General features: G+C 45.0%; 1 protein-coding gene across 1 annotated transcript in view; it reads right to left on the reverse strand.

Moving 5' to 3' along the window:
* tmtops2b (teleost multiple tissue opsin 2b) overlaps positions 1–26493 on the reverse strand; it is a 55602-nt gene extending 29109 nt beyond the window's left edge. The window contains exons 1-2 of the mRNA XM_063214220.1: positions 25507–26493; positions 4124–4449 (exon numbers count right to left, since the gene is read on the reverse strand). Coding sequence (XP_063070290.1) covers positions 4124–4449; positions 25507–25900 — 720 coding nt within the window. The 5' untranslated portion in view covers positions 25901–26493. The remainder of the gene's footprint in view (positions 1–4123; positions 4450–25506) is intronic.
* Positions 26494–27457: the final 964 nt, after the last annotated feature.

The raw sequence follows: 27457 nt of genomic DNA on the forward strand, positions 1-27457 counted from the left end.
GGCGGATGTATTAGTGGTCCTATTAGTTTGAACTTGTAAGCCTGGAACTGTGTGAGATATTCTTAAAAATGTGCCCATTATGACCCGAAAACGCATGCTAAAAAGGCCAGATTTTGCCTATGTGACATTATGTATACAGTCTCCTAAAACCTGAGAATTAATTTTCTGAAAATTTTAACAGAATTGTCAGCGCTTACTTAAACTTAAATTTCTTAGTCTCTATAGCACTGAAATACAAAAAATAATACCTTGGGCTTTCTTTTGTATCTTCACACAAGGGCAACATACTGTACTCTTGTCCATTCATCTTAGAAGCCGACAAACTCGGTAAGTCTACACAATGTTCTGAATCCACTGACCCTACCAATGGGATCGGCATATATCTCTATCTCAACTTCATCCTCATTTCCATTCAAATCTGAGTCAATGTCCTCAATCTTGCCAGCGTCACTTATGTCAGCCATGTTTACTGCACTCCTGGAAAATACGCATTGATTCGGCAACCAGCATGAAAGCTAAAAACACACAGATGCGTCTCCAGGTCAAAATGGGTTAAAATAACTGCCTCCACCAGCAGCAGCAGTGCTACAACATCGATATTAAAAATAATTGTATATATATATACAGTGAGAAAAGTAGTGGGCGGCCAGGCAGTGATTTAATAGTCTCAGGCCACAAGCTTGGGATTAAAGAAAGAAAAGGACTGGATCATGTGAGCAATTTTCCGACTCACTAGGCAATCTCTGGTCAGTCATTAGGCTTTACAGAGAGTCTCTCAGCATGCTTGAATTGGTGCTGAACATAAGCCGTAATAGAAACCAGTAGTAAGTGGCCTCTATTTAGCAGGTGTTTGAGTCAAGAAGGTGCTTCAATACTTTCTTTCTATTCAATCACTAACTGCTTCAGTACTTATTCACACAGCCTAGCCTAGCAGTAAGTGATTTTTAGGCGCAGACAGTGTGGCCGACAGAAGCAGTAGCCTAAATTCATTTTCTTGTATAATGCCTCACTAGGGCTGGACAATTAATTGAAGAGTTAATGAACCGACAAACAGAGCCTGTTAACTGACAGAACTGATGGACAGAATCTGTTTACGCATGAAGCAAATGGCCACTGATCTTTGTTTCACAAGTTTGCCCTCGAGTGCTTGGTGTACAATATAATAGTCACGTGTGGCAAGTTGGCTGGCCTTGGTCTTGTGATCTTGCAAGCGGAGATCATGCTGGTGAGGTCCGCTTCTACCCCATATGTGTATAGAGGAATTGTAGCTGGCTGCTCTAGTGAAATGGAGGAGTAGGGGGAGGGAGGTTGTTGGATGCCTTCTCGCATGACAGGTGAAAGAGGGAAGGAGGGATTTAAATTTGTGCAAAGGCGGGAGCAAGTAATGACAACAGTCAATCACTCTCTGTATTTCTCCAGAATTATGTTTATATATAAACAACATTTAGTGTTAATGTTCACTGTTGTTTTGTCAACTCTTTCCTCATATTCTGTCCAATTGCACTGTTTTCAGGCCGGCCAGAACGGTGCTGGTGCCCGATCCCACACCAATTACGTTCAGCGCCTAAGCACTTAGCAGTGAACAACTAACAGTCATACCGGGATGTATGACCGCAAACCTACTGATATCTAAATTGACATCGTGGTTTGCAAAGAAAAGGTTTTCTCTTCGCATTGCAAACCAACTTTCCGGTTCCCAAACAGATTTCCGGCATAAACATGTACTGTAGGTGGGTTTGAGGTTAGGTCCGGCAACAGGCACAGGTACCAGCACCATTCTCTTATGGTCTGAACACGCCATGTGTATGATCATGCACTGTTCCTTAAAAGAACACTAGATTGTTGTATTGTGTTACCCTATACCCTGAGTCATGAAGCTACATTTCACATCTTTGCATGTGTTCAGGACAGCACCAATTATCCTCCTACTTGCACAATGTGACATTTGTCCCAGGCTTCACACATGCTGTGGTTGCAAGGAGAGGAATAGAAAGAGAGTGGAAGGTATGGTATGGTATGACAGCAGGGAAAAACATACTGTGTCATTACAGAACTGCACGCTGCTGTATACTGTAATGTTGTTTTCACACCTTAAAGAGTTTCAAAGAATGTCTGGAGAGAAAAGTCTCTTTGAACTTCCTTTCACACTTCAACACTGACAGGTTACTTCTGAAGGCGTGCAAAAAACAACCTAAATGTGTTATACACATCTATATATAACTATACCAGTTTCCGATTCGAGAAGCAAAAACATTCTCAGGAGAATGGAGGTGTTTTTGATCTGCAAATGAAGTAAAATAAAATAAAATGAAACACCGACCATACTACAGTGGAACAAACTGTTGCCATGAATCATTTCCGAGGAACCCGAGTGACACTACATACAGACAACCTGGCAGCGTCCAGTCATATAGCGTTTCCTCTCGGGGATAGCTTGCAAAGCTTTCATAGAAAGAGTCGTCAATGTATTGTAAAGGACTGTGGCGGCCTTTGATCCCAACACCCTCGCCTGCAGCTGAGTCAGAAAAACACCAGTGATCTGTACTGTATGTACGATTCTGGGTGAAGAATGAAGAGCATCGCAGATATGAATGGAGTCGACACAACAATACACACATTGAAAGTACATCATCTGAGCCCTTTAGAGGTGGTACACAATATATTTTCCCTCTGTGAGCTCGTACGTGGCGTTCCTATATGAAATATCTACAATATACCTTTAGATGCATTTACAGCGATTTACAGTATATTCAGTGCATAAACATGTCCAGTATATAGGTACTATACAGCGGCTAGATACTGTAAGATCTACTGTATATTCTATAGCAGTACAGTATACTTCCGTATAGAGTACAGAGTACACTTTGAGTTGCATGCCTTGTATGATACAGTGCTATACAAATACAATTATTATTATTAAATTATAATTAAATTATGATTATTATTATAGCACTGATTGAAATGAGAACTGTTAATGTGTAATAAATCAGTCAGAATGAATTGCACCTCTGTTATGTCACTGCATCCTGTTGATTGCCCCAGTATGGGCCTATTTATAATACAGTAGGTCTGTTGAGTGTTGCATTAACACTCTGCTGTTGGGAAATATCTTAGTTGGCGTTCAGGCTGTAAAGAGACTAATAACATTATCACATTGCACTGCAATGCCCGGTAATCTTAACACGTTTGTTGTGCTACCTGCACAGTCACTGTGACTTACTGCAGTAGGCTTTGGATTACAAGTTTCTGTTGAAAGTCTACAAAGACAAGCACACACACACACACACACACACACACACACACACACACACACACACACACACACACACACACACACACACACACACACACACACACACACACACACACACACACACAAACATGCATCAACACTACAGTACAAAATGTAGTGTGTATAAACACGTAGACGTAGCTGGGAAATCCCATGCTGCTTTGCACAATCATTGCAGGATAGAAGATGCATTCAGAACGAAACCGCTGCAAAATTGGTTGTGAAAGTTATACAAACTTATCAGTGAAAATGTATTGAAAGTATGGCCAATACCGATATCCAAAAAATGCTAAATATCGGCCCGAGGAGTCTACCCGCAGCCAGGGTACCAGATTATGGTCCCTGTCTCTCGCCAATCAGAGAGCAGGGAGGCGTGGACTGGCAATGACTGCAGTTTGAACAGGTACAACTGACAGGATTAGCTATAACCTGGTTCTCACGCAGGTTACCAACCTCGTGTCAGCTCACAAAGTTGGGCGAGAATGCACAAGGGTCTGTGTGAGAACTAGCCTAGATTGGCTATGGCCACATATGCTAAATGATACACATTTGTAACGCCCAACAAACAGCCGTCGTAACAGCCATCCATCTTAAACCACAAACCCCCTACGGGATTTACAGTCCGCAGGTCTCCAGACCTTATTTCACTTGTGATAAGGTCTGGTGATGACCAGGCAAACGTAGACACACATGCAACACAACAAATACACACACACAGGCGCACACACACACACACACACACACACACACACACACACACACACACACACACACACACACACACACACACACACACACACACACACACACACACACACACTCATCCCCTACCTGCTTGACAGAGTGCAGTAGCCTGGAGTAGCAGTAGACCATGATGAGCACGGGCAGTCCGAAACAGAAGACAAAGAGGCAGATGATGTAGGAGTGCGACGAGGCCGTCCGTAGGGTCCACGTTACCGAGCAGCTGGTGCCTGCCCCCTCCAGGCCGTAACTACTCCACCCGACCAGAGGGGGCACTGTCCAACAGAGAGAGTAGAGCCAGATCCCTCCCACCGTCAGCAGCGGCCGGCGGTAGTTGGGGCCATGCTTGCGATACACCGTCAACGTGCTGTAGCGGTCATAGGACAGGACCACCAGTGATATCAGAGAGACGATGCCTGTGGGAGGAGGAAAAAGACAAAAGAGCATCAAAAAAGCTGAAGAAAAGTCTTGAGGAAGTTTTTCTGTACCAGTATTATGTAGTATCAAAGAGTGTACCACCAGTGATATCAGCGACACAATGCCTGTGGGAGAGTGAAGAAAAGACCAAGAGCAGCAAAAGTGAAGAACATAGCCTACTTGAAGAAGTCCTTATGTTCTAGTATTACATAGGCTAATATTAAAGATGGCACAATATGCGCATAAATTCACGTTTTGATAAAAACGAAAGTTCGAGAGAAGCGTAATGAAATTTGGCATGCCTAATTTACCACCTGCATTCTGGTCATTTGGTGGAATTTCAGCACACTAGAATTTGGAATGCCCCTTAATTAACTATACAGCATTATTCCCCTCTTACCTGTCTCAAGTCAGAAATTGTCTTTCTCGCTCATACCCCCCACCTCCCCTTTCGCCTCCCTTCCGCCGCTTTTCTATCGATTCGTCAGGTGTCTTGCCCTAGCTTCCTTCCAGTTCACCTCGCTCCATTGCTCTCCAACCATCATCTGCCGGCAGGTGTCCGCTCTGAGTTCGCACATATCTGCGGGCGCAGATGTCGAGCTCTCTGTGGCGCCCATCAGGGCTCTAAATTAACTTTTTCCACCACCAGCCAATTTGGCTAGTGGACATTTTTTCTTACCAGCCAAACAGAAGTTCAACTAGCCATTTTTTTTTTAATCTCGCCAAAATAAAATATGCTTTAGGCTAATTATTGTTTTAAATTATGGTCATTTTGTTCAACTATTTCTACAACACAGATAGGCCTACACTATAGGCCTGCATACTATGCCTATGTAATAAGCATATTATAGGCTTTTTTTTCCATTATTTTTTAACTTCTGCATTATTTTTTACTTTCATTACTTAGGCCTGATCAATTTCATTAGTTTTCATTCAATTCCTCTGAAAACAGTGAATCACATCACAAGCCACTCACATACCACAACAGACCTTAACATACAGTAACCAACACAGCCAAACACTACAAAACCTCACATACGCACACCCTAAGGAAGGAGCAGAGAGAGGAAAAGGAGAGGAGGAGCTCTTCTCTACCATGCGCAACAAAATGACAAGAAGTCTATGTTTAACTTAAAGTAAATAATATCACGGGAATCTTCGCTTCATGTGTTACTTCCATAGCTTCGTCGTTGGTTGCTTTTTTGTTATTCTTTTTCTTTCCGATGGCGTGGGCTTTCCAACTTAGTTGCGTGCGCCAGGACTCGGAACATTTCAGAAGACAACTGACAGCTACGCTCACACTACTCTGACAGTCAGCTCTCCTCCTCTGCCCTTGTCGCAATTTCGTTCCACAACCACTTTTTTAACGTCACTACTACTACTGTTACAATTACTACTGGCATTCACGAACACAGAGAACCTTGTTCTAACCCCCGCCACATTCTCATCACTCGCACAAAACATACAGAACAAGTAGCTCTATGCATAATCTGCGTTAGTCCTGTTATTGAAACGGTCAGGCCCTCGCAGCTTCAAAAAGGCAGCCTGATACAGCAAGGTTCATGCTAGTAGCAGTAGTGACGTTAAAAAGGTTGCACAGCGAAAGCGACGGGAGCATAGGAGGAGAGCTGCCTTTCAGAATAGTGTGAGCGTAGCTGACAGGCTGGTCATCTGAAATGTTTTCAATCCTGGCGCACGCAACGGCATGGAGTTGCTGATCGCTGCACTGGAAAGCCCACGGTGGGAGGTTACGTCTTGACGCGAGTGTCCATGGGTAATGTAGGAAATCTCGCCGTCTAACGTTTGTCATAGCAGCGGTTTACCGTTCATACTTTACCGTACTCGGGCGCCACTAGCCAAATAGGCGGGTAGGTATTTTTTTCTACTAGCCAAAATGATTTTTCACCCGTGTTTGGCGGGTTGGCGTGTGTTAATTTAGAACCCTGGCGCCCATACTCCAGAGCTCGAGAATGTTGGCTGCATAGACATTTCTCGGCCATGGCAGTACTTCAGCACCACGGCCAGCGATCTTGCCCAATACGCCATGTAATCTATCTCAGCTTCTTTAATGTAGTGGTCCCTGCGGACCCCGTGAAGCACTTTGATGATCAGTCCACTGCGTGGACAGCCCTCTCCTTCGGCACGATCACGAGAAGTCCGTTCTCCAGCGAGAAAGAAGATGTATGCATACATGCTTAATCCAAATTTCAGAGAGTGAACTAATGCTCGCTAATTGTAATGACAAATTTGAACTCTCACAACAGAAATTCAACCTCTTTGACACAGTCTTTGAACAGTCTTTGAAACACATAAAAACACAAAGAGCAGCTAAGGTGACTTCTTGAGGAAGTCATTCTGTACCAGTATTACGTAATATCAAATATATATTCTCTGCATACACCTTTACTCGTTGATAATGAAAAATGTGGTCTCTCTCGACAAATATCAAACCTCTTGCAACAGTCTTTTGTTTTGGAATAAAACAAAAATTTTGGAATAAAATTGCCTTTGTAACTCCAGGATATGTTTGCACGATTCTTATTTTTCCTTGATTTTGACCTGCCTTAATGTCTGCTGTGCCTTGAAATGTTCTTTTGAGCATTATTTGTATTGTGTGTAAGCTATGTGACACCTTAATTTCACCCTGGCAATCAATATAGTGATATAGGTATTTCACAATGTCTCCACTGCCCCACAGACACCTGACACACCAATGCATCTGTCTTAGACAAACACAAAATGCCAGACAGACACACACAAAAAGAAGAATCAAATTTGTCACGATTCCAGTCCCTCTCCATGGAGGGAAAAGACATTGGCCAGTGGGGAAATCAGTTGTCACTACAGGCGCAGATTTTCAGTGATTCCCTCATGTCATTATCGCAAACCACTTACTGTAGTGACACACACACACACACACACACACACACACACACACACACACACACACACACACACACACACACACACACACACACACACACACACACAAAATTTCCCCTTTGCATTTAACCAATCACATGTGTGAACAAGAGGGCAGCTCGATCAGACTCTCCAGGTCACTGTGTGTGGGACGAAGAAGGCACCATCCTCAAGTTACCTCAGTCAGATTACCTCAGTCACAGGGGAACGATGGACGACAGCACAGGTCAGTCGAGGCCATTCATTCGTCCAAACACAGAAAAAATTGTAGCGGTAATTCAACAGTACTCTGGGAACAAATACATTCAAGAAGGTGTTCGTTTGGCTCTCGTTTGGAGTGTTGACTTAACACTAGACTTTCTACTGTGTACCTACACTAACTGTTCACGTACTGAATACAACCTGTGACATTTTATCCATAGCGTTCCCACAACAGTCTTACAGGCCCACCACCGGAGGACCTTCAACCAATACCATGTTTCATTACAAACCATGAGTCACTCGTGGGGATTGGTAGGGGGGTCATGAGGTCAGTTCCTGTTCTGATAATACATCAAAATGCGAGCATGACACTGAATAAAGTAAATAACCAGAGGCTTCTCCGTCAGCTCCCCTGAAGCCTGACCTGCGATGCTTTTGAAGGTGATCTACCCTCCCTCGCATTGAAAGCAGCTGCTGGACAAAGTGACTACAAAGCAGGTAGCCGCAGGCTTTGAATGGACACAGCCTGTCAGCTCGTATTCTACACCACCACACTGAGCTCTTTACAGAGAAAGCATGTGTTTGCCGTACCGAACCCAACTGACTAACATCTAAAAGCCCTGATGTTTCTCATTCGCAATCAGAAATTTCACATGGAGAAGCTAAGCTATCTGACAAGAACACATCACCTTACAGTTTGCCCAAATTCCCTTATTTGGGTCTGGCTGCAACATAAGAGATGGGTTGAGCTGTAGGTTGAGCTATTACATGTCAGTAATCTCTAGTGCTGTTGATGTCAGTGTTGTTCTAAGCCAGGGCCTGGGTTTAGTCAAGATACAAAAGTACAACCAGCGATGCGATTGTAACATAACTCTGATGTCATTATCAAAGGTATCCAGTGAACAAAACCTTCTTGAATGCTTGTCATCCTTTTTTCATTTTTCAAAAAAGGTCTGCACACTTGAACAACTCAAGAGAAAATAAGGTTTCAAGTGCTCAGACCTTTTTGCTGGTTGGACTGTGGATTATACATTTGCCCTGCACCTTGGCAAAGGACGTGCTGAATCGTCTTGTTATGGCCAATCACTGAAGACATAGCTTCCTCGTTAATCCTGCCTTGCATATCTAGCATTTAAATTTGATCGGATTTCCAAAAGTCAATTAATTTTGCATTAGCTCTTCGGTGCGGAGAGAGACACACACACACACACGCGCACACGCGCACACACACACACACACACACACACACACACACACACACACACACACACACACACACACGCACACACGCACGCACACACGCACACATACACACACCGTAGTGGTATGACTTGGCAGTAACACAATATTGCATAATGGTGGACCGGTGGGCAACACATCAGGGGAACACGTCATGTTCAGTGGGAGACATATAACGTAATGGGTTCAAGGTCTCTAATCAGTGAAACATGAGATCGCTCTCTTGCCTCTTTGCCTTGGCTTGCCTTGGGTCTTAGAAAAGAACATTGGGGCTCAAGGAGATGATGGAGGATGAGCAATTTGTACCACATCAATCTAACATCACAGACACATCACAGAGCCTCAGTAGGCTACTACACTTCCCCTCCGCTACTCTCGCTTCCCTTCCCTTCTCTTCTCTCCCCTCTCCTCCACTACCCTTCCCCAAGAGCTCACTGCACTGACTCCCAGAGCTTGCACGCTATAGCAGGACTATTGATTTTCATGACATCAGGAGGTGACAGATAGGGCCTTCATTTTTAAAAAAGGCTAAAAAAAAACGCAAAGGAAGTGGGAGATGATGATGAGAGAATTAGATGAAAAATATGAAGAGAGAGAGAGAGAAAGAGATAAAGAGGAAACCAAGGAGTAGCGTGCGTGCGTGCGTGCATGCGTGCGTGCGTGCGTGCGTGCGTGCCTGCGTGCGTGCCTGCGTGCCTGCGTGCCTGCGTGCGTGCGTGCGTGCGTGTGTCTGTGTGCGCGTGCATGTTTGCAGGTGTGTCAGGGATAGGGGTGTCGTAAGGAGACAGAAAAAAAACATGATTGGCTCTGGCTTGTCATTCACCGCTAAGGAGGAAGATGTGCCAAATAGAGCTGGTGTCACACGCTGTGGATTGCGGAGCCTGCTGGGCCAATTGAGGCTCTCCCGTTGGCTAAGGCCAGAGGATGAGGCGCAGGGCTGGACTGGGGGAGAAATAGGACCCGGGCACTTTTGGCTGAAAGGGGCCCCTCATAATTGGCGGCATAGAACTGACTCACCGGTGGGCCCCACACCCTGGTGGGCCCCTATTTTCAGAAATGTAAAAAAAAAAAGTAAAAAAAAATAGAGGCCCACGCAGGTGTGGGGCCCACTGGGAAATGCCCTCTATGCCAGATGGCCAGTCCAGCCCTGATGAGGTGCTCCGACTGACCAAGGCCATCGGGGGAGGAAGGGAAGGCGGAGGCTCTTTGCCAATGTGACGCAAGACATTGAGTCATTCAGCTACCAACAACCTCCAGCTAGTAATAGACACCTATGGACACACACACACAGTTGGGGGTTTGGGGTTGGTTGGGGTCCTTTTAATAGGCTACTTCAACACACACACGTGTGCGCACGCACACGTATGCAGACACAAACACGCACGCACATTCACACGCATGGCCGCTGACAGCTTTTGCCAGTTAAGTCATCTGCATGTGGCCCCCATCCAAAACATACCATGTAATGAAAACCCAAATCTGGGCCACCCTCTCTACCTGGGCCCGGGACGACCCCGAGGGATCCCCTTGTCCCCCTTGTCAGTTTCCCTGCATACACCCACACACCCGCACGCACACACACACGCACGCACACACACACACACACACACACACACACACACACACACACACACACACACACACACACACACACACACACACCATCATCATGGATGGATACCGTATTCTTGACATTGGTTAGGATGACACACACAAGCGTCAGGTAAGTGTAATGTAATGTAATAAGGGAGGACAGGAATGAACATTACGGAAAGATTATATCACAGCGAGTGGGAAGGAGAGAGAGAGAGAGAGAGAGAGAGAGAGAAAGAGAGAGAGTTTTAAGAGAGATGGAAGAAAATGACTTCTCCATTGGTATTGCCTTGGCAACTCACTCCAGAGACTGACTCTCTCTGTCTCTTTCTCTCTCTCTCTCTCTCTCTCTCTCTCTCTCTCTCTCTCTCTCTCTCTCTCTCTCTCTCTCTCTCTCTCTCTCTCTCTCTCTCTCCTTCTCTTAGAGGCAAAATGAGGCATGACGACTGGTAAATTGTATCAGTAGGGCAGCATTGTTTCACTCAAACAAGCTAATAAAAATGCTTTTACCGGTAGGCCTACTGTCTTAACGGGGGACTGCTAAGCAATACACACTCTTATTGTCTCTGCCCAGACCCAGAGCATGTCTCCAGGTTGGATAATTCAATACATTCTCCTCACATACAGATCCGCTCAGGCCCCACTCACTATCTCTGAGGCACACACATACAGATACATGCCGTGAAGGGGGGCTGGGGGTGGGGCGGCGCAAAGACGAAAAACACACACATGTGCGCACACACACACACACACACACACACACACACACGCGCGCGCGCGTGCGCGCGCACACTCACACACACACACGGCCATACATAACCACGGCCATACATAACCACACTGAAACACAGAGACACAAACGCATACACACCTACACCCGTTTTCGGTATTTACAATACTTGGAACTCTCAATCAGCAAATACAAAGAATACAAGGTACTAACCTCGCAAACCAAAGTGAAGGAGAGATATAGCTTTTTATCATGGGCTATTTTTCGCGAGCCTATACCTAAACTGTGCTCTTTAGCAGATGCCTGCCTAATCAATGCTACTCCATGCGTTCTATTCTGATGCGGTGGATAACTGCATCCAACTGATAAGTGTTGCCAGATGTGTCTGATCAAATCCTGCCCAAAAGGTTCTCAAAAACCGCCAAAATGCAATGAATTCGGCCCAATTTCAATAAATTGCGCTGATTTCTATGGGCACAAAACTGCAGGGGAAAAAAACGCCAAATGGCCACATTTTCCCATTTTTATCCAGAGACGGCCATCCCAAGTAGCCCAATTGGGCGGGTAACCACCCAATCTGGCAACACTGACTCCATGCGTGCCATTTTTATGCGGTGGACAACTGTGTCCATGCCTTACAGGGACCCAAGACAGCTGTACAGCAACAGATAACCAGAGCTAAGGGGAATCAATCACTTTATTGATCACCAGCGAAAGGGATTTGTGCTCCTACTCTCCAAACAATGGAAGAGAGTGAGGGGAAGAGAGAGAGAGAGGGAGAGAGAGAGAGAGAGAGAGAGAGAGAGAGAGAGAGAGAGAGAGAGAGAGAGAGAGAGTACAGAACCGTATGCTGTGGTTTGGAATGAATGGCTAAGCCATGAAATTGGGGCAAGTGATTTGTTATCATGACCCACGGAAGCACCTGAGAATAACAGATACTGTCCTGGGCTTTTTTCTCCCCTCTTAGTTTTTTTTTGTTCGCTGGAAATTGCATGCCTGGCACCTGTGCATAATCGACTGTGTGCGCAGTGATTCTTGCTGCGTAGGCATGCACTGGATCATGCCATGGCTGGCAATAAGGAACATCTAGGACTAGGGGGTTAGGGGGAGATCATCCCGGATCAGTGCTTATAGCCGCCGTGTTCTCATGAAAATACTTTCGCTGTCTTCATTTCAAGACGCACCACTTGTGTGTGCTGTGCACTGCTGTGAACATCCAAAGGAAGGGGAAAAAATGGAAGCGTTGTGTAAAAACAATGTCAGTCAGTGTGTCTTGTTATGCTGGACTTATGAGTCATCGGCTTGTTCTGTGTGCTCTGCACATATTATTATAAAAACATGGGACAAAAACACAACAAATACGTTCCATATACACATCAAAATGGCGTAAATTGAAAGCAACGGCTTATGGCGAGCATGTAATTGGTGTTCTTTGTCATTCAGGAAGCAATTCATCTTTCTGTTACACACCACAGACTATTTGCCAGTGCTTGGAAAAACAAATGTCGTTGTGCGTTGCAGATTCTACTGTATGCTGCTTGTGTAATACCTCTGGGTAAAGAAGTTTTTGCAAAGCCAGAAGCAAAAGTTTTGGCTGCATTAGTTTCTATGCATGTCTCATGTTTCTCTGCAATACTGTATCTTGGTGAAATATTGTTCTCTGGGAATATTAGCACCTAAAACCATATAGTACGGTATAGGTACATGCAGGGCCACTGACAGCCTTGGCTGGGCCAAGGGCAAAAGAAAGTTGGAAGGACCCCCTCTCCATACTACATACTGTACAGTAATGAGGACCAAATTCTAGGCCCCCTCCCTGGGCCTGGGAAAAAATACCCATTTGCCACCTCCTCTTCCGTCGGCAGGCCTGTGTACATAACCGCATTTGTCCTATGCAAGCTTTTTCTCACCGGTGTCATGCTGCTGATTTATGAGGGCCATAGGTAAACACAGTCTTTAGCTAGAAACTGATAAAAAGGATAGTGGTAAACAAACAGACTACTCATTTCCTCTCTCCACTTCTCTCTTGAGCACACACGCGCGCAAGCGCACACACACACACACACACACACACACACACACACACACACACACACACACACACACACACACACACACACACACACACACACACACACACACACACACACACACACATTTAACTTTTTTGTTTGTGCCCACAATTTCAAATAGGGTTTCTACAGACACAAATTTTGGCAGTTGCAGAGGTACTCAGAAGAGATCTAGACAATTGAAACCACACTAATCAAAGTCTATGTTGTCCGCAGGGAAAGTTTTTCATGGGTGGACGCAGCACTTTCTTCTCCAGATATGTCGGCTACCAATTACTGAAGATATTGAACAATAACACACAAACAAACACACACATGGACAAACACACAGCCAAACACACACACACACACACACACACACACACACACACACACACACACACACACACACACACACACACACACACACACACACACACACACACACACACACACACGCACGCACGCACACATGCACACACACACACAGTAACAAAAAATCAAACACACAATCCCTCTCACACCAAGACTGCACACCCAAGCACAGTCTTTCTCACTCACATGTATGCTATCAGACGCACACACACACACACACACACACACACACACACACACACACACACACACACACACACACACACACACACACACACACACACACACACACACACACACACACATGTGCACGTGCACATAATCGCGTGTACAAAAACTTTTACACTCCCACACTCTCTCTCACTCCTAAACTTTTGTGCACTTCTCCAGTTCAGATTGTTATCCAGGTATTGTGAATTCATGAAAAAAAACAAGTCAATGCCCCCTCAGAACTCTGAACTGGTCCGTCTAAACAAGCCCTCCCTAGCAAGCCTCAATTTATCACTGTCAACAGAAAAACATCAGAGTACAGAACACGCCTGTCATGTGTTTGGCAGTGAGACTGTGTGCATTGATGTGTGCCTGTGTGCGTGTGTGTGTGTGTGTGTGTGCGCGTGCGCGCGCGCGCGTGTGTGTGTGTGTGTGTGTGTGTGTGTGTGTGTGTGTGTGTGTGTGTGTGTGTGTGTGTGTGTGTGTGTGTGTGTGTGTGTGTGTGTGTGTGTGTGTGTGTGTGTGTGTGTGTGTGTGTGTGTGTGTGTATGTGTGTATGTGTGTGTATACATATAGTATACATGTGTGTACAATATGTTTGCCAGTTTCTATGTCAGTGCATGCATGCACACACTAGTATGTGTCATATGTGCATGTAGGTGTGTGTATGTTCATCCCTGTGTAACCAAGATGGCTCTGTCAAGGTATTTAATGCAGCACGTGTAATGAAATGCTGTGTGGTGTGGCCTCGTCAGACTAAACGGTGAGACTAAGATAAATGGTCTGCCAAGGCAGATGCTGGAGATGGACAGGTAAAGAGAATGAAACCAACAGGAGAAAGAGTAGCAGGTAAATAGAAGCAGGTGGAGAGGCGAATAGAGAGCGAAATGGGGGAGGGGGTGGGGCGCAACCCTGATGTATACATTGGATGAGTATTGATTTGTGAAAGCATACAGACACCTGGCCTCAGGCCTCGATGCTGCCAATGACAGTTCACTGGTTATGAGTCAGTGCGAGCCCTCTCGAGAACTCTGAGTGGAGACTCTAATGGACAGACAGACAGACAGGCAAGTAAACAGGCAGGAAAGAAGACAGACGGGCAGGCAGGCAAGCAAGTAAGCAGGCAGGAACACAGGCAGGCAAGCAATGAAGCAGGCAGGCAGACAGGCAGGCTAGCAAGCAGGCAGACAGGCAGGCTAACAAGCAGGCAGGCATGCAGGCAAAGGAGACAGACAGGCAGACAAGCACAGACAGACAAGCAAGTGGGGCAGAGATGCAATAAAACAGGTAGGTAGGCAAGCGAGCAGGAAGCAAGCCAAGCAGGCAGAAAGCCACTCAGACAGACAGATACACAGGCAGGCAGAGAGACAGACAAGCGGGCAGGCAAGCAGACAAATAAGCAGGGAGAAAGAACAGACTAACAGATGTACTGGCCGGCAGGCAGACAGACAGATGTAGACAAACACATGAGCAAGCCAGAAAGGCACACAGAAAGTAAGATGAGTAAGCAAGCAGAGGGGCAGACAAAATGTACTGGCAGGCAGACAGACAGATACACAGGCATGCTGGCAGGCAGGCAGACAGACAGTCGAGTAAGCAGGCAGAGAACAACACAGGCAGACAGGCATCCAGACAGACAGACAGACAGACAGACAGACAGACAGACAGAGAGACAGACAGACAGACAGACAGAGAGACAGACAGACAGACATACAGACAGACAAACATACAAGCAGACAGGCAAAAAAGCAGATAGGAAGGCAAGAAAGAAGGAAGGCACACAGACAGGCAAGCAAGGCAGACAGGATGGCAGGGCGACAGACAGACATGCAGGCATACAAATAGGCAATCAAACATTAAGACAAATACTGTAGACAGAAAAATAGGCAGACAAAAACACACACAGACAGAAAGACAGACAGACAAACAGGCAGACAGACAGACACAGACTGTCTAACTCATTGACTCACTAATTGAACTGACTAAAATACTCATTAATGAAATTATGGATTTTTCCCCTTTCCCATTTCATAAATCCCTCATCGTCTTTATTTATTTTTTTAAAAGAAAGTACAGACATACATACATGTTTTCTGGACTAATTCAATTTCTGCCTCCAATGGGACACAAATAGCCCCTCTGAGGGCTTGAGAGATTTTTTCCCCGCGATGGATGACTCAAAGCTAGTGGTTTCAGAGTTAATCCTGCACTACGTATGAGCCATCGCCACTCTCCTGCACCCAGCGGGGGACAGACCACATGAAACACACCTGATTACCTGAGGGAATAACACTCTTTCCAGAGAGGGAGAAGAAGGAAAAAAGGACGAGCCCCCCAACACACACACACATACACACACAAACACACACACACACACCCATATACACACACACGCACACACACACACACACACACACACACACACACACACACACACACACACACACACACACACACACACACACACACACACACACACACACATTCCAGGCTCCCTGCGGTTATGTTTTTTTGTTCCCTTCTCTTCCATGGTAGGGACAGAGCTAAATGTGCTTGGAGAGCAGTTTCGGTCGAACACAGATAAAAAAGGTGTTTTAAATATAACCCCTGTTTTAAATATAGGGCCCCCTTGAGGCCAATGTTACAATTTGCATAGGCGCGTGTGCAAGGGAATCAGCTGACGCGGACATATCTTTTATTTGTTTCCGACGCCTTCTCCTTCACATTTCCACCCCTTTCACGCCTGTCACACTTTGGCGTTAAGGAACCTGCACACGGTCGGCTAATAGACTTTTTTTGTGTTGTATAAGCTGTCTATTGATGTCTGTCTGAATTGATGCTTGTGGCAAAAAAAAATCTAATCACATTTTGAATTAAAGCCTTACCCAGATGCAAATTGCATTTCTAGGCTGTTTGTGGTGTGATTGTGCTGTGGAGGGCTGTATTATTTCTTTCTAATAAGCTCTGTGTACCACCACAATCATGGCCGCTTACAGCATTTTCCATGCCCAGGACAAAGTCATCTGAAAGGGCCCCCCACCCAATACATACAATGTAATGAGATCCCAATATTGGGGCCCCTCTCTCGCTGGGCCTGGGACAACAGACCCCTTTGTCCCCCTCTGTCGGCTTCCCTGACGACAATAATGGTTTTTCTGGCTCATGCCTATGAGTGCGGATATGGCAATGGCAACAGAGCCATGGGTACAAGCCCGCCAACAGGGGGGTATGTCGTCCCGGGCCCAGGGAGATAGGGGGCCCAGAATGTGGTCCTCATTATATTGTATGTATTGGGTTGGGGGCCCTTTCATAAGACTTTGTCCCGGGCCCAGCAAAAGCTGTCAGCGCCCCTGCATGGGTATACCATGTCTTCTTGCTTTTTTATAGAAATAATCATTTGGTTGTGTTTCACCAAGAGCACTGATCACTTTCATTGAGAGGCAGTCAGCCTTGAGCACTTGAAACGCTGACTCACAAAATCATTGCAGAATGCATTCACACCACAGTTACTGTACATGTTTATGTTTTTTTCCCTTCATGCACAGAGTTTGAGAAGACATCACAGTCCACCAATACACCAAAAGACCATGTAGCACCAAAATCCGCAACTGCAAACTGACTGTGTCTAGTACGTACACCATGTTACACCACATCCCATTGTGAGTTACTGTAGGTCTTGGTGGGTTGACCTTTTGTGGGTTTTTTCGAGCTGGATGGGGGATCCAATTTCTCTCTCTCTCTCTCTCTCTCTCTCTCTCTCTCTCTCTCTCTCTCTCTCTCTCTCTCTCTCTCTCTCTCTCTCTCTCTCTCTCTCTCTCTCTCTCTCTCTCTCTCTCTCTCTCTCTCTCTCTCTCTCTCCTCTTCAGAGAGTTCACTGTCAATTCACTATAGGGTTCACTGATCCCTATCAATTAGACCCATGACTTAGACTCTGTAACACTAGACAGAGAGACACGGAGTGGAGTGGAATAAATATATGTCGACATCGGCTGACCTTTAACCCCTAGTCATCATTAATTTGAGCCTCTCTCCTCTCCTCTCCTCTCCTCTCTTCTCTTCTCTTCTCTTCTCCTTTCATCCTCTCATCTCCTCTCCTCTCCTATCCTCTCCTCTCTGCCTATTTCCTCTCCTCTCCTCTCCTCTCCTCTCCTCTCCTCTCCTCTCCTCTCCTCTCCCTTCCTCTCCTCTCCTCTCATCTCCTCTCATCTCCTCTCCTCTCCTCTCCTCTCCTCTCCCTTCCTCTCCTCTCTTCTCTGTCAGGGGAAAAGCCTCCCCTCTTGTCCGGTACATGACCTGTGAATGCCGTGAGGACCAGCAGTAAGAAAACATCCTGTACATTTCGTTAGCAGGAGCATGTAGTACCACTTGCTTCACATGCACTGGGAAGCAAGCAAGGCATTATGGGAAAGTCTTTGCAGCCATCATACACTCGCACACTCTCGTCACACAATAGGCAACAGTAAATGTTGCCATCTCAGAGGTGCACTGCAGTAAGATGTTGCCCATTCACAAATGTTACCATTTTCACAAATATTCACCACCACCATCAAATTCTAAGTATTGTTTATGACTGGGAAAATTGCAGGTTTTATACATGAAAAGCTGGATCTTCTCCATGCCCACCATTTTGAATTTCTAGAAATAGACATTTTCAGCTGCAAAATGTACTGTACTTTGGTCATACCACTAAGTATTAGGTCATTACGTAATTAGTAAATACTCGCGAAAAGATCAAATTTAGCAATAGGCAGTGCAGTTACAATGGGCATAGTTGCAATACCTACTCTGGCCACCATTCTACACAGTGCACATTTACTGCACGTCAAGAGTAGAGAGAGAGAGCACAACCAACTACAAGTGTTAGACAGCTACTAGTTGAAAAATCGACTCTCTGAGTTTTGAATAGGCACTGCAAACATGTACTGTCTGAGGTAAACGTTGTGTCACTCTGCATGCCTAATTGTTCACCTGGGACATCTGAACAATATCCTGTCTTCGGTGGTGGGAAATGACTACCTTACATTCAAGACAGTTTGTTTGTGAAGGAGAGGATGGGGACAACAAAAGAAGGCTGATTATGTTTTAGGCATATAGGAGGCCACAGGAAGTTTGAAGTATGCAGTGTGTGTTTGTGTGTGCGCGCGCGCGTGTGTGTGTGTGTGTGTGTGTGTCTGTGTCTGTGTCTGTGTGTGTGTGTGAGAGAGAGAGAGAGAGAGAGAGAGAGAGAGAGAGAGAGAGAGAGAGAGAGAGAGAGAGTGTGTGTGTGTGTGTGTGTGTGTGCATGCCTGTACTGTGTGTGTGTGTGTGTGTGTGTGCATGCCTGTACTGTGTGTGTGTGTGTGTGTGTGTGTGTGTGTGTGTGTGTGTGTGTGTGTGTGTGTGTGTGTGTGTGTGTGTTTATCTGCTTGTGCGTGCGTGCGTGCGTGCGTGCGTGCGTGCGTGCGTGCGTGCGTGCGTGCGTGCGTGCGTGCGTGCGTGCGTGCATGCGTGTTGTGGAGCGATACGACAACGGCATAAAGCATATTATGCAACCAGGGTGGGAAAGAGACACAGGGGGTCCTGTTCTCCGGCACAGAGACATGTCTCGTCCCACAGAGCAGCAAGAGACTTATGGGACACACACTGTGCCTGCACAGCCTCAGCCCAGTCTTTATATACATGCTCTCCAAATACAGAGACAAGGATAAGCTATGGATTGCGGTGTAAGACAGCTGTACTAAGTGGTACGGCGAAGGGAGTTGGTTTGTGACGCAGGGGATATGCTTGTGTGGACAAGGGCGGCTTTAGGTCTGGGCAGCTAAATGGTATGCCAGAATGTTGGATTGGGGTGTGGAGTTTGGAGGGGGTGAGGGATCGGGGTAGTAGTAGTTCAATTTAAGCAGCTAGATGGTATGGTAATGGTATTTAAGCAGCTTAACGTCTAAATAGTATTGTCAGCCAAAAGATATGGTGAAAAGCAATTTGGGATGTAGTGCAGGGGTGGGTTAGGTCATGTAGATCTGAGCAGCTAAACCAGGGGTGGGGAACCTATGTCTCGGGGGCCGTTTGCGGCCCTTGAGGCCATGTTATCCGGCCATCGATGTAATTTTAATGTTATGCAGCTTCACATGAAATATGATATATTTTGTAATGGAATCTTAGATAATACATTTGCAATACAATTATGTTATATTCAGGGGACCTAGAGAAGGTGGGGTCTGCTTTAAAGGTCGCTACCTTCAACATATGCCTAAAGTGCAGGGGGAAATCGTCATTTGTGTTCATAGTACGGTCCTCGGAGGGCTTTTACGGCTCTCAGATGAATTTGAAGTGGCCCCTCGAATGACAAAGGCTCCCCACCCCTGAGCTAAATGGTATTGGGGTGAGGAGAAGGAGGTCGCTCAGAGATGGTTGCTGGGTCTGGAAAACTAAATGGTGTGTCGAAAAGCCAGGTTGGCATAAGAAGGAGGTGTCTGCACTGTAAGAATTTCAAGGGTCCTCAAAGAAAACCTCAGTTGCCATTGTAGAGTTCTCTGATGAACCTACAGGTCCTAGAAGAACCCAGATGTTTTATATAACAAAAGCTTTAGGGCTTCCTCCGCATTGGCAACCTGAAGACATATTGACTTTTGAACTGACCTTGAAGAACTTTTAGGTGCTTCAGAGAACTTTTGGAGTTCCTCAGAGAACTTCTGGCTTCCGCAAGAACCAGTGGAGGGTTTTTACTCTGTGTGTGTGTGTGTGTGTGTGTGTGTGTGTGTGTGTGTGTGTGTGTGTGTGTGTGTGTGTGTGTGTGTGTGTGTGTGTGTGTGTGTGTGTGTGTGTGTGTGTGTGTGTGTGTGTGTTGAGGGGGGAGGGGGGGTATTTGTAAGTAGCAAAATACTAAAGCGGAGAAGGGGAGATGAGGAGTATATGGCAGACAGTGCTTATAGGACTACGCAGCTCAATGGTAAAGCGAGAAGCTATGCGCTCCATCGGCACACCGATTAGTATTCTGTGTCTTCACACGCCTCCCTCTGGCTTGGTACGTCACGGCTGTGACGACCCCCTGAACCCTTTCCTCAGTGGCGGTTTGGGTGGCATAACCTCGGCAGCTTAATGATGCAACAAAGGACAAAGAGATAGTGGGCAAAGAATAAAGTATGAGATTAAAAACAGAGACCGACTGATGAGGCAGAAAGATAAGCGCTGGTTTCATGGCAAAGATAATGGCTGTGACAGAGAGAGACAAAGAGCGAGATGGAGATTGGCGAGCATAACTACAGTAGAAAAAAAGAAGATAACTGTTCAATAGGTATGTAAATGTGTGACGCCAAGCGGAGGAGAAGAGTGCAAAGCGATTTGAAGATAGCGCTTCGATCAGGTGAGGCTCATCAGACTGCACCAGGGCTGGACTGGCCATCTGGCATAGCGGACATTTCCAGGTGGTCCCCGCACCCTCGTGAGCCCCTATTTTCAGAAATGCTTAAAAAAGTGTGGGGCCCACCTTTGTGTCAGTTCTGCACCTCTAATTATGGGGGGCCCTTTTAGGCCAAAAGGGCCCAGGCCCTGTCTCTCCCCCAGCCCAACCCTGGACTGCACTGCACTCACATACAGCTTTGAGTCCCAAATTACACCACATTACACAACTCCACTAACACGTTGATGCTAACAGTGATACTAACAACAGGTCATGCAAATAAACTGTACCATGCAAGCAGAAAATACGTACTCAACCTCTTAGTGCAGATGGGGTCACCGGCGGGCCTATTCACTATTTGCTGAAAATACTCAACTACACCATAACAACATTGCTATGACATTACTGGGAGCCTTAAGTAACAGATTAAGACATAGCTATTACAGTTTTCTTGACAGGAAGGTTATCACATAGGCTCTACAAAACGGGGTTAAGCTTAGTTTTAGAAAATAAGCTAATCCCACACAAAGCATTTACAAAACACATTTTGCAAATACCACATTTGGATTGTTTTAATGGCAGTAGACCATTGCAGTCGACCAAAGTGCATTCAGTCAGATCACAATCTACATCTATTCCTCATCCTCAACAGTATTTTTCAGACTCATCCTTGCATGGTCAACCACCAAAATCATGACAATAAAAAATCCTAAGAAGGCATGCCAATGTCTCTGGGACTCGTTCAATCTCTTCAAAGTGGACCTAATTAACATGAACACCAATTAGGATGTTGACGTCATATACTAGAATGCTGAATGTGTTATGCTGAATTTCCTAGAAAGAGCTGTTATCTGCTTCTGTATGCTGTATCACACGACAGCACAGTGGGCACAGGGGGCTGTTGACTGACAGCCTCGGTCGATTATATTATTTAGAGAAAAGAAACAACATAACACAACATCCGAGCCAATTAGGCCTGTGACAAGCTTCCCAGGTGGAAACACCGATAAGGGTCAACAGAAGGTCATTTGATGTTGTTGGGGAATAGAAATCTTACATTATTACCAGGAGCATAATGAAAATCTGCCGTGAAAGAACTCAAACATGGTTTATGAAGGGTGCAAATTGTGGAGGTGGTGGTGGTGGTGCTGGTGGTGGTGGTGGGGGGGGGGGGGGGGGTGTCTGAGGTGAGGACTGGGGGGTCAGGGCCTATGGGGTGGGTTGGGAATTGTTTACTTTGTGTGTAAAACAGTGGTCCAATGCAAAAGGCTCAGAGAAAAAGGCCTAAGGCTATTATCCAAACGCCCAGCATTATCTAAATCTGGTTTAAGCGAGCCAGAACGAGAGCTATTTACCCAAACAGAAAAACAGATGTCCTTCTTCCATGTGATGTCACCCTTTTATAATGTTAAAACACTTCAGCAGAAAGTTATGAGGACACACAAAAAAATGCCTGGACATAATTCTCGTTTAGCCTCCAGTCACTTTTACAAACCACACAATAAAGAACAAGAATCACACGTCTAAGAGGCTGGTAAATGGATCCTGTTCAAAGCAGTTAACAGTGAATCGTCTGTGACGATCACACGAAATGAACATGAATTTCACTTTTAAAAGGATGATACAAAAAATAGATCATCAAAGATGTTGCAGGCACAGCTGAGGGATGGGCCGTGGCCTGGGATACATGGAAGCCTGGAGATATTATTTCATCCTTCTGCATGACATTCCTGAATATATGAGGGGATTGTGGTGAGTGCTGGATTCGTCTTCCCTCCCTGCTGCTGCACAGCCCTGATCTCGTACAGTACAGTACGCACACAGAATGGAGAATGTCGCCGACAAGCAAAATCACCAACAAATCTCTGCACTTCCATCTGAACGTCTGAGGCTTCTGCACACATCTCACAAAATCATTGACTTGCACAAGCTACAGATTTAATAATAATGATGAAAGATGCATGGTTCAACTACAGAAAGGGCAGAATCGAATGTGGATATCTATTAGGCATGGTACGGTTTGCGTTGCAAACCGAGACCGTACGGTTTGCATGTCACGGAACGGGGTAGTGGGCAACCGCACGGTGCCCACGGTTTCAAAAAAAAATAAAAAATAGAGTGACCACCGGCGGACGACGCTATTAATAAAATCCTACTACTTTTACAAGCATAAAACACAAAGACTACGTAGGATATTGAGTGTGGAAAGACTGATTTCTATCAGCCAACTGAAATGCATGTAACAGCATGCGCCAGCTGACTAGGCTACAGTAGCCTACAAGCAAGTGCAGGTCGGTCAGCAGCGTCACCGTCTCCCCCCTCTCTCTCCACGTTAGCGCAAGTGACTGTTCCCAGCCTTTATGCTGACCATTGTAAATTAAATGAACATGAATTTACAAACAATGACAGATTAGCAGAACAAAGTAGACTATGACTTACGTTACAGTAGCCTAGTGTAGGCTATATCCACGTGGCATTGAATGGGGATTCCGGACGGCAAAATGCGAGATAATTGAACATATCCATCAGATTCACTGCGCTGTCCTTAACTGCAATCAACTGTAGGCCTAATTATATGTAGCCAGTTAGACTCTGATGGACGGAAGGGGACTTTGTGCTGTTGCCTAGTTAACATTGATGTTTAACACTATAACAAAAATAAAATTTGACTGTTTTAAAAGGCTCAGCTTCACAGGAGTTTTGTGAAACATTCTTGTGCATACACTTCTAAAAAAAAAACGATCTTTTAAAATTATTTGTTACCTTAACTTTCACATTTTAACATAACATAACCCTATCAGTTGTTCACTTAAAATTGAATTTGACTTCTGATTTTACTTCTATGCTTCTCACGGCCGTCAGTTTCATTATAGGAAGCAACTGATTCATAAGCGCAAAACTCGCAGAAAGCGGTATCAAAATAAAAGTCCGATTCGTTCACAGTGTGTCATTAACCAAAATAGTCATACTGCACTGACCTAATGGTCCCATTGCCTACAGGAGTGTAGCTGTTTTATTTTTACACGTCAAATGTGTTATAGCATGTAATATTTGAATATTTGTCAACTTAAAAGTTAGGACTTAGTTCTCCCTTTTTGTGAAATAAATGGAAGCATGTTAAAATCATTGATAGCCTATCTTTCCTCTTTCAGTTGGGTTAAATTAAGTCAAATTCAACATACCCATGATAAGCTTACATTTTCATTCTAATTTTTATATAATACATTTTATTTAAAAAAAAAAAAAAAAAAAAAAACAGAACCGTACAAAACCGAAAACCGTGACCTTGAAACCGTGATATGGACCGAACCGTGACATTTGTGAACCGTACCACCCCTAATATCTATATTGACCCAAAGGTCAAACGACTGTCAAGGCATTTCCACTGAGGAACGCACTGCTTGTCTTCAAGTGTGGCACAGATATCGAACAAAAAAATCCATCTGCTAACTGCAAAAAAAGGTGTAAAGGTTGCGGCCTCATTTCATCAGATGGGTGTCAATATTTACAAGAGGAGCTCAACAGATGGCCATTTGTTTTATTAGCAGGATGACTGAAGGTGTTAAGGGAGTGAGATAGATCCTAATCAGAGACAAACAACAAACTATGGTTATAATGTCACCAGCTTCTTTCAGATTGCAACCTGTTGCTACCGGGTTCACATCACATGTAAACACCTCTAAATCTTCTCTTCCAAAGGATTTTCATTAAGTGATGTTTTCAGTAAATTGTCCAAGAATCTCCTAATTTTCCAAAAAGCATATGCTTGATGCATAGCTGCTTAAATAATGCCTATTCAATTCCTCTCTGTAAATTCATAGGGTTGCACGTACGGTAAGCTCATAATGTGACATGAGCCCAAAGTCCTCTTTTGCAGGATTTTTTTTTTCCCAATGGGTAAAGAGTAACTTTGTGGGAGGATTAACAGACAATTAAGGCTGCACATACCAGTATGGCCTAGATTAAGGTTTTGAAATTAAATGTCAATTGAACTGCTGGGGGCCTGTTGGAATGGTTAGTGACAGGATCCCGTGAAAGTTCTAGCTGGTAGAACTGCTCTGCATGTGCAGTCAGTTTTACCCTTCTCTATCACTGCGCTGCAGACACACAGAGCTTTAGGGGTTTCTTTTTCAATATTGTATGGTTAATTTAACAATAAAAAAATGGTTTGCTAGTTTGCTACTAATGATAGAAGACCCTTGGCATCCCTGTTGGTTGGTTCTGGTCGCCTTTGCGCAAGGGGTATCAGGAACGTCTCCAAGTGCCATTGCGCATTCTTTGATACCAATGAGTTTGTGGCTGTTTGATGATGATATTTACAAAAAAAACATATATGCATTACCAGACTATCACTCACCGAAACAAGAGTTGATGAAGCCGTACCAACTACATCCGTGCTTCCCGAGAAACCATCTGCCCTTTATACTGGCAGCAAAGCTGAGCGTAGTCCCGCACAAGCACACCAGCATGTCACTGACGCTGATATTCAACAGCAGCATATTCACTGGAGTACGAAGCTTCTTGAACTTGCAGAAAAGTATCAAAACTACAAAGTTGTTGAGAAAACCAAAAACCATAATGATGCCCAGGACCACCGCGAGAACAATGAATCCCGTGGGAGATAGTATCTGCGAGGGTGGAATATCGTTAAAGTTGTCTAGAAACGAATCCTCGTCGCTCACGTTGAAGCTGTAATTCAATTCTGCCTGGTCCGAGAACATTTTGGGTGGTTTTCTCAGATCGTTGTCCATCTGGGTTTTGAATTGCCTCACACCAAGTTGCACATGCTCCTTTCCACATGACAGCCTCCCTCAAATTGTTCAGGAAACCTGTTCACCGTCACCATCTCTTCTGGTCGTTAATTCCATTGTCAGGCATTGCAGGCACACGGTGATATTTCGTTGCAAGGAAATCCCCCATGAACTGTTTGCAGAAGACGAAATGGGACTTGTAAAAGCCCTAACTACGGAACTTCGTCCATCATTGACTGTCTGAATACAGACGGTGGCTGGCGGTCCCCCGGTGCAAAGTGAAGGAGGTGGATGTCCATGTACTGCGCGGCCATCCGTATGTTGTGCTTTGAAATTAGTGCATACTTTTATGTTCTATCTGTCGCAAGTGTGGTTGGAAATAGCCTGCTGTCGCGGGCAGAAACAGTTATTGCGCACGCTCTTCAAACCCTAACTAACTGTTCACTGTTTTTGCCGTCATTGCACTTTCAAGTGGAACGCTTCCGAACTACTACTGTGAGTGTTAGTATCATTTACGGCAACATTTTGTCAAAGTATACTTGAGCTTTGAACTGATGTTTTCTTTCCTGTTCAAAGAAATCTAATCAATAATTAGTTAAAAACGAAAACGTTTTTTTTAATCCAATAAGACTATTCCTGTGGTCGAAGCGCATTCACCTGTGCATACTCAAGCACAGAGCTGCGAGGCTGCGAAACACGCTATAAAGGAGCCACTGACGTCACGACGGGACCAAACAGAGAGGCAGCTGGTTGGGTTGGAAGACCCCTTCTCTCTCTCTCTCTCTCTCTCTCTCTCTCTCTCTCTCTCTCTCTATCTCTATCTCTATCTCTATCTCTATCTCTCTCTCTCTCTCTCTCTCTCTCTCTCTCTCTCTCTCTCTCTCTCTCTCTCTCTCTCAGCAAAAGCCAATCAATAATAATAATCAATAATGCTTTGCACCGGACAAGGATGTCACTTGCACATCACACAAAACCTTACTTGGAAAAAGACTACAGAAAACCCTGTTTTAAAAAAACTAACTCTGCGTTTTACTATGAAGGGAGTGTAAGGCAGTAGCTTACTGAACATTTGTAGTCTACTTTATGAACTACCCCTAATTGTAAGTGTAAGTAGAGCCTACTGAGTGTCATTCTGACAAATGTATTACAACATCACTATCCAAATCCAATTTCACACACATCCAAATACTTTTTTAGGGTGCAGAAACGTGAAGTTCATAAGGTCATGAATAGAACTGTACACTGGTGAGCGCCCATTTAGGACTACTCAATTTTATTCCTGTGTGAAGTTTCGGGCCACCCTGGCCCTTCCTCAGACACAACATCACTATGCCATCAGGCCTGAGCTGGCCTATAGCCTATTCTTTACTAAACAGGCTACATGTACAGCGTTATCATTATCATTCACGATCATTCTAGACAACACATACCATTGTAGGCCTACTTCTATGGCACATACACAGTTAGTTTGCGACAGCGTACCTCATAGAAATAGAAAGAGACACGGACAAAATGGAGGGAAACACACAATTCAAAAGTTTTAAAATAACACAAGGC

The sequence above is a fragment of the Engraulis encrasicolus genome, chromosome 13 (genome assembly GCF_034702125.1).
Source record: "Engraulis encrasicolus isolate BLACKSEA-1 chromosome 13, IST_EnEncr_1.0, whole genome shotgun sequence".
NCBI classification, from domain to species: domain Eukaryota; kingdom Metazoa; phylum Chordata; class Actinopteri; order Clupeiformes; family Engraulidae; genus Engraulis; species Engraulis encrasicolus.